The 13,731-nt window shown below is 36.8% G+C and overlaps 1 protein-coding gene across 3 annotated transcripts; it reads right to left on the bottom strand.

Annotated features, from left to right (window-relative positions):
* Window positions 1–4,802: 4,802 nt before the first annotated feature.
* LOC112179599 (uncharacterized protein At4g17910) lies at window positions 4,803–12,340 on the bottom strand. 3 transcript variants are annotated; one of them, XM_024318060.2, is made up of 16 exons: window positions 12,132–12,339; window positions 11,970–12,033; window positions 11,814–11,862; window positions 9,792–9,910; window positions 9,440–9,513; window positions 9,045–9,120; window positions 8,855–8,944; window positions 8,188–8,261; window positions 7,907–7,994; window positions 7,120–7,246; window positions 6,937–7,041; window positions 6,246–6,375; window positions 6,103–6,154; window positions 5,982–6,026; window positions 5,291–5,389; window positions 4,803–5,201 (listed from the first exon to the last, which is right to left on the bottom strand). In XM_024318060.2, the coding sequence occupies exons 1-16, from the start codon at window positions 12,179–12,181 to the stop codon at window positions 5,049–5,051; spliced, it is 1,395 nt and encodes a 464-aa protein (XP_024173828.1). In that variant the 5' UTR covers window positions 12,182–12,339; the 3' UTR covers window positions 4,803–5,048. The 3 variants fall into 3 exon arrangements, with proteins under 3 accessions (XP_024173828.1, XP_040367620.1, XP_024173829.1); XM_040511686.1 differs by lacking the exons at window positions 5,982–6,026; window positions 6,103–6,154 and having other exon boundaries at window positions 6,206–6,375; window positions 12,132–12,340; XM_024318061.2 differs by lacking the exons at window positions 9,792–9,910; window positions 12,132–12,339 and having other exon boundaries at window positions 11,970–12,020.
* Between the last annotated feature and the right edge of the window lie 1,391 nt (window positions 12,341–13,731).

Raw genomic sequence — 13,731 nt, forward strand, 5'->3', positions numbered from 1 at the left:
AGAAGAAAGGTATACACTTCGCCATTTATGTTTCTATTATTGCCATGGACTATCTTATAATTTATTGTGTTTGTGACTCACTTTGTAACAATAATTGATAATGGTTGGACTATAAGATCAAGAAATAACGAAACTACTTTTTAACATAATTACAAATAGACCTGTAAATGGAGCGCATTTTGATCCGGACCCGCTCCAGATCCGTAGCTATTAAACGGGTTTGGATCGAACATTTTGATCCGTTGATCCGTTAATGATCCGAATCCGTTAACTCGTATAATAAACGGATCGGATTTGGATTTAGGTCGATCCGATCCGTTAATGATCCGACCCGTTTTAGTAATAAAAAAATATTATTTTTTATTAATATATTGTTATTTTTTTAAAATATAAAATATAAAATATTAAAGATTTCTAATATTACTTTTTTGCAGAAATCTAAGAGGCAGTCTTCGTAATTTTATTTTTGACAATGTAATTTTTATTTTTGGTGATACTCTTCATTTAGATCATGTTATTTTAATATTTTATTAATATCTTATGAGATATTATGATATAAATTTAATATTACTATTTAAAATTTAAAAATATTTGAAATTATAAACGGATCGGATTAGCGGATCGGGTATCCGTTAATCCGACGGGTACGGATTTGGATCGAGGTATCAATGATCCGCCGGGTTAACGGAGCGGGTTTGGATCGAATTTTTTTTTTAGTAAACGGATTTGGATTTAGGTCGATCCGATCCGAACCCGGTCCATTTACAGGTCTAATTACAAAGCTAATTGTCCATAACATTTTTATCCAGCTCTCAGATAACTCGACCACATTGGTGCAAGCTCGATGATTGTGGTTTTAATAATAATTAGACTTCAATAAAAATAAAAATAAATATTTTTACAACTTTATAACATTGAAACGTTAGGAGTTAGGACTGACCGGGAATAAAACATAAATAACTGAAAAACACAATAGCATTTGAGAGGATTAATTATATAATTTGAGATGTTATGCAGACAATTTTTTGGACCACCTTGTGTATTAATTTGGATAAAAAAAAATTATGTATTAATTTGGATAAAAAAAATGTATAGAGGTTAATCGTTTTTCAGTTTTTCTTCTTGTTTGCGAGGGTAAAAGTTTGAGGAGAGAGAGGATATGGTGCACGTGAGTGAGGGCAGAAAAGGTGAAGTGCTTTTCAGCTTAGAAAACTGAAAGGAACGAGATTACAGAAGAGGGTCCTTCTCTCTCTCTCCCTCTCGGTCTCTCGGATAGTTTTGGTTTCCTTCGCAATTTCATAGATGCTGTCAAAACTCACTGACCCCAGTTTCTGAAATGGAGAGAGAACTCAGAATGGTGTGTGTAGGGGACCCAAATCTATATAGAAATAAGCATACAAACAACACAAGAAGCTGTGCAAAAGCTACTCCTCACATTCAAATCTGTGTTGGCTCTCCAGGAAATGACTGGCACACTTACGTACCCTAGATTCTCACAAACTCTCTTATAATCTTCCATGTCACAGATCCAAAGTATACCATGTGCTTGACAACCCATTGTACCTTATGCATGTTCATGCACACAATCTCGATCAACCAGTAAATCTCTGGGACCGTTCATCACGGATCGTACGGTAGATGATAGTGTTCAAGTCTGAGGCCAACACCTTTGCGCGCCCTAGACCAGGAGCAACCTCATTAAGGAGGTCATTGCAATGTGCAAATGCATGTCCATTGTCAAACACTGTTCCTGAAATCGACGGTACTGAGATTATATAAAGAGACAAACGTAATTATCACAAAGATAACCCTAAAATTAATCAGATTATGACTCCTTGGAACTGACCGCTACTATTCTTAATTCTAGGGCCAATAATATAGCCTAGAAGACTAGAAGTACTAGGTTGTATTTATCTACGTTATTGAGAATCGTACGTTATAAGAGAGTTCATTATTTGCAACTTAGAAATGTTTAGACTTTAGAGAGTGAGCAACTTAGATAAAAAGGAGAGAATCTATTCTTCAAACAAAAACCACCATCTTCATATGCTGAATTATAGATAGAAAGAGGAGTGACAAGTCTTGTCAGTCAGCATGTGCAGCTTAATTTAGGGCTTTTGTTCTATCTTCTACAAATTCATATCATGCAAAGAACTCCTTGAGTTTTAAGGTCAAATTACTGATCCCAATCCGATAATGAAAACAATGATATATAATGGCAACTCCAACCATAAAGAAAAGACTTCTTTCAGAATTTAGACACCTCCCCGCTTTTGTTAATGGAACATTATTAAACTCTAATCTCAACATATTTACACACCGCGTGTGTCGACTCATACAAAAGCGTTTTGGGGAGAGCACAAAGAAAATAAAAATGCATTATTTTGGGCAATGAAAAAATCTCCGCTACCAACTTGCAGACCTGTTGCTTTTTGTGTACAGTGTACAGCTACCTGTCTCTCTCTCACTTATCACATGTTAGGTTACACGATGAAAAAGATACACGAATTCTTGTGTATACAAAAGTTCGCCACATTCGACGTACATTAGTTTAACCGAAATTTGTTTACAGCCATTAGGATTTAAATTTTAAACCGAAGACATCTAACCTTACAGCTCGTCCTGGAAAACACCATTTTGCAAAAATCATTTTCAGCTTAGGTACTTTTACTCTAGAACCCCCCTTCTTTATCTTATAATCCAATAAGGGGCTTTGCATGGCAGCTAGGGGGAGGAAAGAGAGACTACAATTTGCAAGATCTGGTCATCTGGATTTTGGAAACTCTCAGTCTCATCTTTTTCGAGGTGACTAGGACATATGGAAGGAGAATGGTCGCCCTTGGACCATGGTCCAAAACTATCTGTCAGACCTTTCTGCAAGTTAATCCATGTGACCATCATCAGATCAGGTCGCTTCTCTATTGAACAAGTACACATCTTACCAGTTAAATTAGTCCCAAGGACAGGATTCCATCCCTACCCTATTACATGTTTATTTTGGCTAGGGAAAATGGTCCGTACGGTACCCGCCTTTTCCTCCTTATAACTTTTGGTACCTGACAAAAAAAAAACATCAATACGGTACCTGAGGTTCTTGGCCCGACCGAAAATCGGTACATATGGCCGTTAGCTCCGTTACGGAGCTTGCCATCTGACAATTTTTTAAGGGTATTTTCGTCATTTTATGTCTTAATTATATATATTTGTTCTCTTAACATTTTTCCTCTCTCTCTCTCTCTCTCTCTCTCTCTCTCTCTCTCTCTCTCTCTCTCTCTCTCTCTCTCTCTCTCTCTCTCTCTCTCTCTCTCTCTCCCCTTCTTCTTCTTCTTCAGTTGCACTACCAGAAGCTCTATCAAAATAAAGCCAATACAAACAGAAACCCAATGTTTCAATTTCAATTTTTTTCCCTTCTAAATCCATCACTCCTTTCAATTTCCTCCAATCTTGTTTTCCTTGATTCCCCTTTCATTTCTCTATCCCAATCTATTTGAATCTCACCATCAATTTCATGGGTTTTGGAGCGCTGCAAGAACCACCAGAAGAGGTTGATGTCGACTAAGATGGTGAAGGAGAGGAGGGAGCGGAGGGTGGGGATGGGTCTGAGAGGGATGGGTCGACCCGGGCAGCGGAGGAGGGCGAGCAAGGGTTGGAGGAGGACGGAGCGAAGGGTGGGGATAGGTCTGAGAGGGATGGGTCGACCCGGGCAGCGGAGGAGGGCGAGGAAGAGTTGGATGAGGACGGAGCGGAGGGTGGGGATGGGTCTGAGAGGGATGGGTCGACCCGGGCAGCGGAGGAGGGCGAGGAGGAGTTGGAGGAGGACGGAGCGGAGGGTGGGGATGGGTCTGAGAGGGATGGGTCGACCCGGGCAGCGGAGGAGGGCGAGGAAGAGTTGGAGGAGGACGGAGCGGAGGGTGGGGCAGCGACGGAGGGCGAGGAAGAGATGGTGAGGTAGAGGGCAATGGCGGTAATGGAGATGCTGATCTTCGTCGTCATCTTTGGAATCAATGGCGGAGATTGGCTGATAGTACTCGGCGGCATTGTCGTCGTCGATGTTGGTGTTGGAATGGCACTTTGAACGATCTGGGTCTTTGTATTTCTTCCTTTCTGTTTGCTTTTTGTCACTGTGAATGATCATTGAATGATCATTGACTCCGGGAGAAGCTTATGGAAGAGAAAGAGAGGGAGTGTGCGGGGTTTAGGTGATGGCCGTAGGTGATCTAATGGCTGCGGCGGTGGTGGTGGAGGAGGAGGAGGAGGAGGATGGGGGGGGGAGTGATTTGGTGCGACTCGGGTGCAGAGGTTTAGATGATCACTACCATCAATCTATTAACATTTGGGACATGACTGGGATTAAGAAGGATGAAGACATAAAATGACGAAAATACCCTTAAAAAATTGTCAGATGGCAAGCTCCGTAACGGAGCTAACGGCCATATGTACCAATCTTCGGTCGGGCCAAGAACCTCAGGTACCGTATTGATGTTTTTTTTTGTCAGGTACCAAAAGTTATAAGGAGGAAAAGGCGGGGTACCGTACGGACCATTTTCCCTTTTGGCTATTGTGTCAAAGCTTCTTTCTCTTCTCCAGTGTTGGTCACTTGTACAACTGGAATTTTAGATGCAAAAATCAATGCATGACTTGTCATTGTATAGATAGAGCCCCAGCTAGAATTGGACAATCAATGGCATATGGCTACAGGCAAGATACCGTGCGTGTTCATGTGCATACCAATAGCATGTTGCGCCTAATCTTTGGCCAGAGGACCATTTGCTGTGGTGATGTAACAAATATGAAGAATACCCTTGTTAATTTGAAAAATTATAAGAACGCATAATACACTCAAAGACAGTACTGTAATTTCATCTAATACCCAATCGCTTTCTCCTCCAACTTTAGCTGAAAGAGGGAGAGTAGGTACCTCAGGTCTAGATTAGGGGGATCAGGAAATACAATGCTAACAAGAGTGAAATTAAATCTATGGGGTAGACTTCTTTATGATTTCATAATGTATGTCCTTGACAAAATGAGATTGTCAACTACAAGCTGCTTTACCAAAATCTAAATCGGATGCCGCAAAAGTCTAGCAATCCAGGAATGAAAGTTAACGTGAATGCATAGGCAATCATCACAGAAAGAGCTTTGACTGATGATGCAAACAGGGTATCCACCAAAAAGTTTACCACACCAGTAAGCAAATTTGCCTGAACAAAGTAGAAGAAATATAATATTATATTCTGAGCAAGAGAGATAAAGCTACCAGATACTAATACAGTAAAAAAGTCTCGTTTACCAAAAGAAATATTGCTAGCAAATTGTGGTTATATGCTTCTTCAAGTACTGATGTTTTGCTTCCAGGGAAACAATCAGAGAACAGAACTATGGCCATACCCTGCAAAATGGATGGCAATTTATTGGGGGATAAATATGATTCTCAAAGTGAGTTCTCACAGCCTGAGATTTACAATATTGAATAAAAGAGACATTATCGATAACTTTTGCATTCTGTATATATTCTGTCAATTGAGGGGCACAAAAGGAAAAAAAAACAAAAAAACAGAAAAGACCACACATATAGAAACAAATATACCAGCACGAACTGCAAAGAGAAAGGAATAGTAAATTATTAACATTTACAGGAACTTAAAATTTCACAATCATCACCCTCTTTTTGTTTCATACCATGTTTGGCAATATAAGTTGCAACTCGACTCAGTTTCCCAGAACCCTTCAGCTAATATTTTCAGACCACTAGGAGAACATAGATAGATCAATCTACTCACTCAAATAACTCAAGCACAATTATAAATGTGAATCAACCAGCCCTCTAGTCCTTTCCGAAGTTTGTCCAACTACTCCAAAACACCAGGACAATACCATTTGTAATATGATGAACAAATAATACCAAAATTCATATCTTCAAAAGTCGACATGCCATTAAAATTTTTGCCATCTAAATCAAAGGAGGAGGAGATGGGAATAACCTCTAGATTTACGGCCAATACCAGTGTAACATAAGCCAGATTGCACTGCAAATAGCGTATTTACTCAGTTTCCTCAAAACTAGTATTCAAACACTTTAAGTAAACAAAAAAGTATAGGTACCATTCTACGGGAAACTCTCTGGACATGGCTATCTATAACCACAGTTACTAGCCTGAAATGGAAAAAAGAATCAATCACCAGTGACACAGAAAGAATAAGTTACCAACATAAGTTTGACAACATGTCTTGGGAGTAAAGAATACCAAAACAGAAGTGAAAGCATTGCAGCTCTATTCCTTGTCCATTTATGGCTTCTTGTTGTAGCAGAGGAGTGGTTACTGAAAAAAAGAAAATTCCCCACCTGGACACCAATGAGGTACATGCTCCAATATCCTGGAATGAAAGAAATAAGCAACTTTATAGAAGCAATTAAGTAATAGCAATAAAAAGGAAAAGGGTACAGTTTTCTAAATTTGCACTCGGGCACTTGTTAAATAAAAAAGTATGAAAGCATTAATATAAACTATGGTGTTTCCAGATCACAACAGAACCAAAAGAATACTAAAAGTAGAGAAAATCAATTACTATCTCAATCCCCCCCCCCCACACTCTAATTACATCATGATCAAAAGATATCAACCATAATGAAAATCGATATATAAATGGAATGTATTTTAACGTTTCTTTTTGGCAACGACTTGATATACTACAAAATTCTCCAGCATCCAACCTATACTGGTTTATGTCCAGGATAAAATTTATACATTCCATCAATAAAGTTTAGTCTTGAAAAATCAAAGGATTATGAGTGATTAAAGAAATGACTCTCATCTCTTTGGGTTAGTACTGAGGTTCTAAGATATCTGTCCATATTTCAAATTGATTGGAAAGTCAAAATTAAACAGAGCATATTTCAATAGCACATACAAGATATTGAACTCAGAGAACTCTTACCAAATATGCTAAAAAATCCCTCCTTATTTTGGCTAATTATATCACTTCCCCTTTCATTAGAAAGCAGATACGTGTTTAACCCCTGCATCAACCAACCTTCGTAACCTGGAGGATAGAAACCCAGGAAGGCTTATAAGAAGGTATTCCAAAGGCATTGCTAAACAAATATTATCAAAAGTATACCTACTAGAATTAGTGCACCGAGAATTCCAGAATACCGCGCGGGCACATTAATTATGGATGTAAGAAATGATATGGCAGCAAGTGTGAAAAAGAAATTCCAGTGTACTCCATATTCAGCTGCATGATGCTAGGATATATGAATGGAACAACATAAGAAAACAGAAAAATATATAACAAGCTAGCAAATAAGACGAAAAAAACATCATGAAGACATTAAAAATGTGTATAACAGCTTATTAAACACAATAAAATACTAGTTGACCGGAAGCAAACACACAAATTAAAGTACTGACATTCTATGTGTCATCAGTGTCTACATAGAAAAAATGATAACAGAAGCTCATAGTGATGAGTGTTTGATTCTAAATTGGCTTAAGTTGAACATTGGACATGGCCACCACGCAAATACTAACTAGAGCTGCTATTTCCTCCTAGAGCTAATATGCTTCAAAAGCCTGCCCTCAAAGCTCAAGTCTCGCTTGTGCCCTTTTCCGGTTCCATTGCTGAAGAAATGATACTCATAGTAGGATTGAACAGCATCCACCTCAGTGAACCATTGATACTTTACCTTATTATGATGATAGGGATAAGGCGAATAGTTCCATTTATTATAACATATAAAGACTTTCTTTTATGCAATTAGGATTTCTAGCAAGAATCTCTAGTTCCAACGGGCATGACACAACTCAAAAAACTATAACTACATGTTCAGAACATATGGATTGCTACCCTAATTATTCAACATATATCTGTTATCCTAAAGACAAACTAAGATCATAGAACCTACCTGATAGTCTAGACCTGCAGTAGAGAGAAGACGAACAAACCCAAGGATGATTAGTGGACTAGTAGATTGAATTGCAGTCTTCCATTTCCTGCAAGAGCACAAACAAACACCAATAAGCACCTAAATACTATAAATTCGCTACCACAGGAGGAACTGCAGTGCATTGTTGATATATTGAAGAGAGAGAGAGAGCCCCAAAATATATATATATATATAAATATAATATAATATAAAATAAAAAAAAAAGGATAAAAAAAAAGAATAAAATTAGAATGACTCACGTCCATGATAAATTTCGTGCTTGCCGAGACACAAATGAGTTTGCTACGACAAATGAGCCAACCCCGAGATCCATCTTGACATATCCAACAATCAAAATTTTTTCATTAGAACTCTGTTCTCCTCTCTTAATTTGTTTTTCTCAATGAATACTCATGCACAAGATATTTTTGTTTAAAACGAGAGCTGCGCCTCAAAGAAAATAGAACATCACAAGAATACAAACATAAAACAAGGGCAATATAAAGACACAGAAAGGATGATACATATATCATAAGGGTTAATCAACAAAAAAGTTATAACTTCCTTCTCATAAAACAGAAGTTGGGACAGTTATGGAGCACCCGTGACTAATTATTGTCACCCAAGTCTTGTGCTATTAATCTTGGTTATAATAGCTAATGGAAGAAAAAAAAAAAAAAAAAAAAAACTGTTTATGAAGAGGGCATGTTATCAATAAATCGGACAGAAACATTGCACATATATTTACAGAAATCACTGATCAGAAATTGATAACAATATGGAGGTGAAAATGATAGTAAATGGGAACTACACAAATGGTTTACTTGTCATCTATAAACTCTAGATGAAACTAAACAAATTCTAGCCAAATCCAAGACACAAGAAATTAAACAAAAAGTTAATAGAATATCAGTTGTAAATTCTTACCCAGCCAGTACCATAAGTCTCAGTCTTGGCATATCTTCTAGGAAAAATTGTGAAGTCAACAGCCAAGATACATATGCATGTTAGCATCATCTGCGACAATTATTTTTGTTCACACAGGACACTTAAAAATAATGCAGTAAAATTTAATTGAACTGAAATAAACTATACAGACCAAAGTGAGACTGCATACCGTTGCGACCCTAAATGATGTAATACTTGTCCTAATAGAATCGGGTTCTTCTTCCAAAGTAGAACCAAAACCAAAACTGTATTCAAGTGCAAGCCAATGTATCAGTATACTATAGGGAAAGACTGTTTTTAAGGGACTGTGAGAGACAAATGAATCTGATGGCTGAAAACAAATGCCCAGTTTTAAGTTGTTATCATTTCAGCTATTTTATTTAATACATGACAGTCCCTTAAAACTGTCCCTTAGGTGAACGAGCCTGTACATGTATGTTCACTCATGAAAATATCTTATGGCATTGAGAACCCGCCATATGAATGACTCCCTCCCATGAAAAGGTACACCAATAAAGATCAGCTGATATTTTTCCCTACAAAGTGTGATCTAATATATTTTACCTTCTGGCTGCAATGCTGAAAACAAGTAACAGAATTAGCAAAGTTGCCCAGATATACATCCACTCTGATAAGACCTGTAATGAATTATAATCAAATTGAATATATTAGGTACATGTATACATAAGAAATTATGTTTATAATAGGAGATCCAAATAAGCAAAACAACATACGATTAGACACCAAGAACATGAGCAAAGGCACTAATTCCAGAAGCTTTGAAGATGAAGGGAGAAAAACATATAAAATCCCAATCCAACCAATGGTTGAAAAAGAGAAACATAAAACTGCTCAAACCGAATATGCTTAGGATGTACATAAATTTTCTTAATTACTCGAGTCAAAGAACACTTACAGTGAAAATTAAGACAAATGGAACCATAATGAATAGAAAATCCACAGCCAGCCTAGCCATGTAAGCCTGCCAACTCTTAGAACCAACTTTTGCATCATCATTTTTCTTCAATGTGACATCTATGGTAATGAATCATACACCAATTAATTACAGAAAAATTATACATATTAGATGTACTAAGCACATACAAGCTTGGGAAGGAGAAGCTTATGCTAATGTAAAATAACAACGTAAGAATTGTGTGATAATGCCAAATACGTAGCAAGCCGATGTTAGACAATATGAAATAAAATAATATAGTGGTAGTGTATTTGACATAGCTAAAGCTGATTTACAGTGAGGTTACGATTTTCATTCTCCAGCTGTCAAAATGATTTCTTTCTTGCTAAATCTTTGTTTCTCCATTGTCTGGATATGCCACAAAAAAAAAATTATTTTCATAATTACCTTGCCACCAGAGTGTTTGTTCTGATTATACAACTTTAAGGAAAATTTGGCCATGGAGGAATCACTAGAATCAAGAAGGTAAAAACAACAATTTGAATTTCCAGAGTAGTTCTTTTTTGCCTTTTTTTTTTTTTTTTTTTGAAAAAAAAAGAGTTATATAAATAAAAAAGAAAGGGGGAAAATTTCATTTAGACTCAAGAAAGCACTGCAAGTACACAAACAGCAGTCCAGGAGCCCACTATAAGAAAACAAAGGCAAAACTGTAATAAAACACTATACAACCAATGCCTAAAACTAAAAAACTCCTGAACCAACTCATTTGCCACCAAAACGTATCTAAAATCTGTCTAAACCACAGAAAGATCGATGAGAACATTAAGAACCTCTCAGAGGCTTGCATACATAACTTTGTCAATCCATTTATATAGGCTGGACACCAAACTTCTGGACCTAGTCACCAATTTTTAAAACTCCACCGTCTTCAGGATGAGACAAATGTGAGTGTGCCATTTCAATTTTTTCGGCTACACAAATGTGACACTAGTTTGCTATAGAACTTACTATCCAATCCTACAAAATTCCCCAGAAGCTGCAGCACCTTCTCCAAACAAGCTTCCCAACATTTCTGAAACAGTAACATAGTGAAGCCATCTGGCCCCTGAGATTTATCCTCAAACCACTCTGAAACAACCCTATTTATCTCCTTCTAGAAAGATGACTCTAACAATCTCACTTGGACCTCACTAATTGGAAACCTACCGTACTCTTAGGAGGCTACATAACACAAAAGCAGATTGTCATTTCGTTTGGGGAGATGACAAACTTAGAAGTACTATACTAACAGATGGTACAAAGGGTGCTCCCAATGAAGTCCTACTAATACTGTAAATATCCCCACTCAAGTCCAGATCTATCCCACACATGCAAAGGCATAGAAATGCAGCGAAAGATAAGCCTATAGGTGCACCCTACGCCTTGCAAAGAATAAAGAAGTGGGGAATGAGAATTGGAGGTTTCAGACGTGGAAGCTCTTACAGCCAAAGCTCTGCTACTATGTAACATGCATGGGAAAGTTAACACATGGTAGTTCAGCACAAGTAGGACGGTTGGGTTCAAGTTCGAAAAACTTCATTACCAACATCAATAACTGAACTGTTGGCCTTCTAAGCTATTCATACATGATTTTACAGGTGAGTAACATTTTTGTATACAGAGACATGATTAGAGAAGATACCGCACACTTTGAACCAGCCTAAATAAAAAAAAGCTGCAGTAAGACGATATTTTACTTATTTGTCGTAAATGTATTTCTAACACACAGCCTAAATCCCCAATCTTCATCCCTAAACTCTCGAAAACAACAACATCAACAAATATACAGAACCAACATTCTGCCCATTTACCCAAAAAAGTTAAAGTCATCAGTTTTAACAAGTTCACAGTAACGAAACTGAAAACAACGGCAATGTGGCCACAATGACAAATTGTTCACAAAACATGGATGTCATCAACATCATACATTTCCAAGAAAAAAAAAAGAACTTGATTGTAAAATAGAGTTTTTTGGTAGTTTACCATCAGCAGGACGATTGAAGCCGACTGCTCGCCGCAGCAGAAACAGAGCCTGAAAGCGTCATATGTACGATAGCATCAGACTTATATATGAAAGTAAAGATACCACCTTTCTCTATGAAACTACCCAAAAAAAAAAAAAAAATGAAATTGTTTTACTGGGATTATTGTGGTGATGGCGGCGATTTCCAGCATGGAAGATCCAGTCAAATTGCTGACGAATCTGGAAAAATTGAAATTGCGGTGAATAAATGATAATAGGATCAACAAAAAGCTGGCGAAGAATGAAGAGGGATTAAAAGAGAGAGAGAGAGCAGTAACTCTTCCTTGAGACGCCTGTTTGGATTGAAAGACTTGGGAACAGAATCCATGGTTGTCGAATGAATCTGCTGAGGTTGCTGATGTTCTTGTCTTTCTTTCCAGTTGGTCAGTTGCAGTTTTAAGCTACCCTCTGGCTTCAATTTTGACAATTTCAATTCTCTCTTATGCGAACTCGACGCAGTGTGGTAAGGTATACATAGAAAAACTTGTATATACCAACAGAAATTTCGTCGCAGAAAGTGTATATATTGTAACAACTTTGATAACGAAGTTTCGTCGGCATAACATGCAAGTATATAAATACCGTTACTTCAGCAAACAGTTTCTGGTAAAGAAAAACAAATCAATTTTACATCTAGATTGTTGGCCTTATGGCACTTTGATCTATAAATATTAAGACTTCTGATTTTTATTCTCAATAAAAGCTTCCGAAATACTCATGCGAATGTTCTGATTAGGAATTCTTGTGTCAAATTAAACCCATATAATAGGTCGTTTACGATCAATTCCTTTACAATAAAAATGATATGATCATATATTAGGCCAAGAGTGAGAATACGGCCTCAAAACGTCATTCGATTTTGTGTGTTTAACGATTTTCTTTAGCATTTGATTTGTTTTTCTTTCCTTTATTACCCCCTTTTTTATGTGAATTTTATCTAGCTAGTTAATCTCAAACTTTATTGTTTTTCTAGACTTTGGCGGTTGTTTAATGCTTCAAACCATCACATGGTTTCATTGCATTAAAATAAGTCGGATAGACAAAAATCGTATTAGACTGCACAAGTGATCAAACGTATCTCCAAGGTGCCTTGGAGAGTCTTTGACTCTTTTGGAGGATAGAATACTAATTTTGTCAATATTTTTTTTACTTCTGTTTAGCATTTTGCTAATCTAAATCAGAAATTATCTCAAAATAATATATGGTTTAGTCAATTCCCCGCTTCTGTCCTTCAGCTTTTATATATTGATCAGTGTGTGTATATGATTCCCTCAGAAATTTTCCCTTCAATGTATTTAACTTTAAAAAAAAAAAAATTAGATTTCACAAGCTTATTTGCATCTCCAATATAGACGAGTCAATTAAATTGTCAACTTTTTGATGGTTTATTCTCAACTCCAGCCCACATGTCAAAGCGTTATATAAACAATGTTGAGCTTTGCAAAATTAAGAAAACTAATAAGATAATCGGTGCATGGCATGTATTTGACAAATTTGTCAAATATATTAATAGATAAAGCTTTCTATTGTTTATCACAGTCTCATGTTTAGTTGGGTGAAAACCATCTGCTGGAGATGCTCATTAAGTATATATTAATTAATGTATGAACTTTGATTCACCTCGAGATAAAAGCAGATAAAAATCAAACTAAATAAACATGCTTCACATTCTGATACATGAGCAGATCGAACCCGGTCTTTACGTACCTGAAAATTATTTTCAGGTCATTCTTGGCTATTTTCCTATGCTTTTGGCGATCAAATCATATCAAGCGGATCGATTGCTAGGATGAGATTCTTGCAGAGAAAACAAAATAAAATAAAAATTAAAAACAGAAATCAAATAGCCATGCAGGAGCCTAAGATAAGAGAGATTCG

This window comes from Rosa chinensis, chromosome 7 (genome assembly GCF_002994745.2).
Source record: "Rosa chinensis cultivar Old Blush chromosome 7, RchiOBHm-V2, whole genome shotgun sequence".
NCBI classification, from domain to species: Eukaryota; Viridiplantae; Streptophyta; class Magnoliopsida; order Rosales; family Rosaceae; genus Rosa; species Rosa chinensis.

Excerpts from the sequence above, each read along its gene's own strand:
- LOC112179599 (XM_024318060.2), bottom strand. The coding sequence starts at position 12,181 with ATGGATTCTGTTCCCAAGTCTTTCAATCCAAACAGGCGTCTCAAGGAA. Across the intron at positions 12,034-12,131 it reads AACAGGCGTCTCAAGGAAGA|ATTCGTCAGCAATTTGACTG; the intron begins GTTACTGCTCTC and ends CAATTTTTCCAG. Across the intron at positions 7,995-8,187 it reads GCACGAAATTTATCATGGAC|GAAATGGAAGACTGCAATTC; the intron begins GTGAGTCATTCT and ends GTGCTCTTGCAG.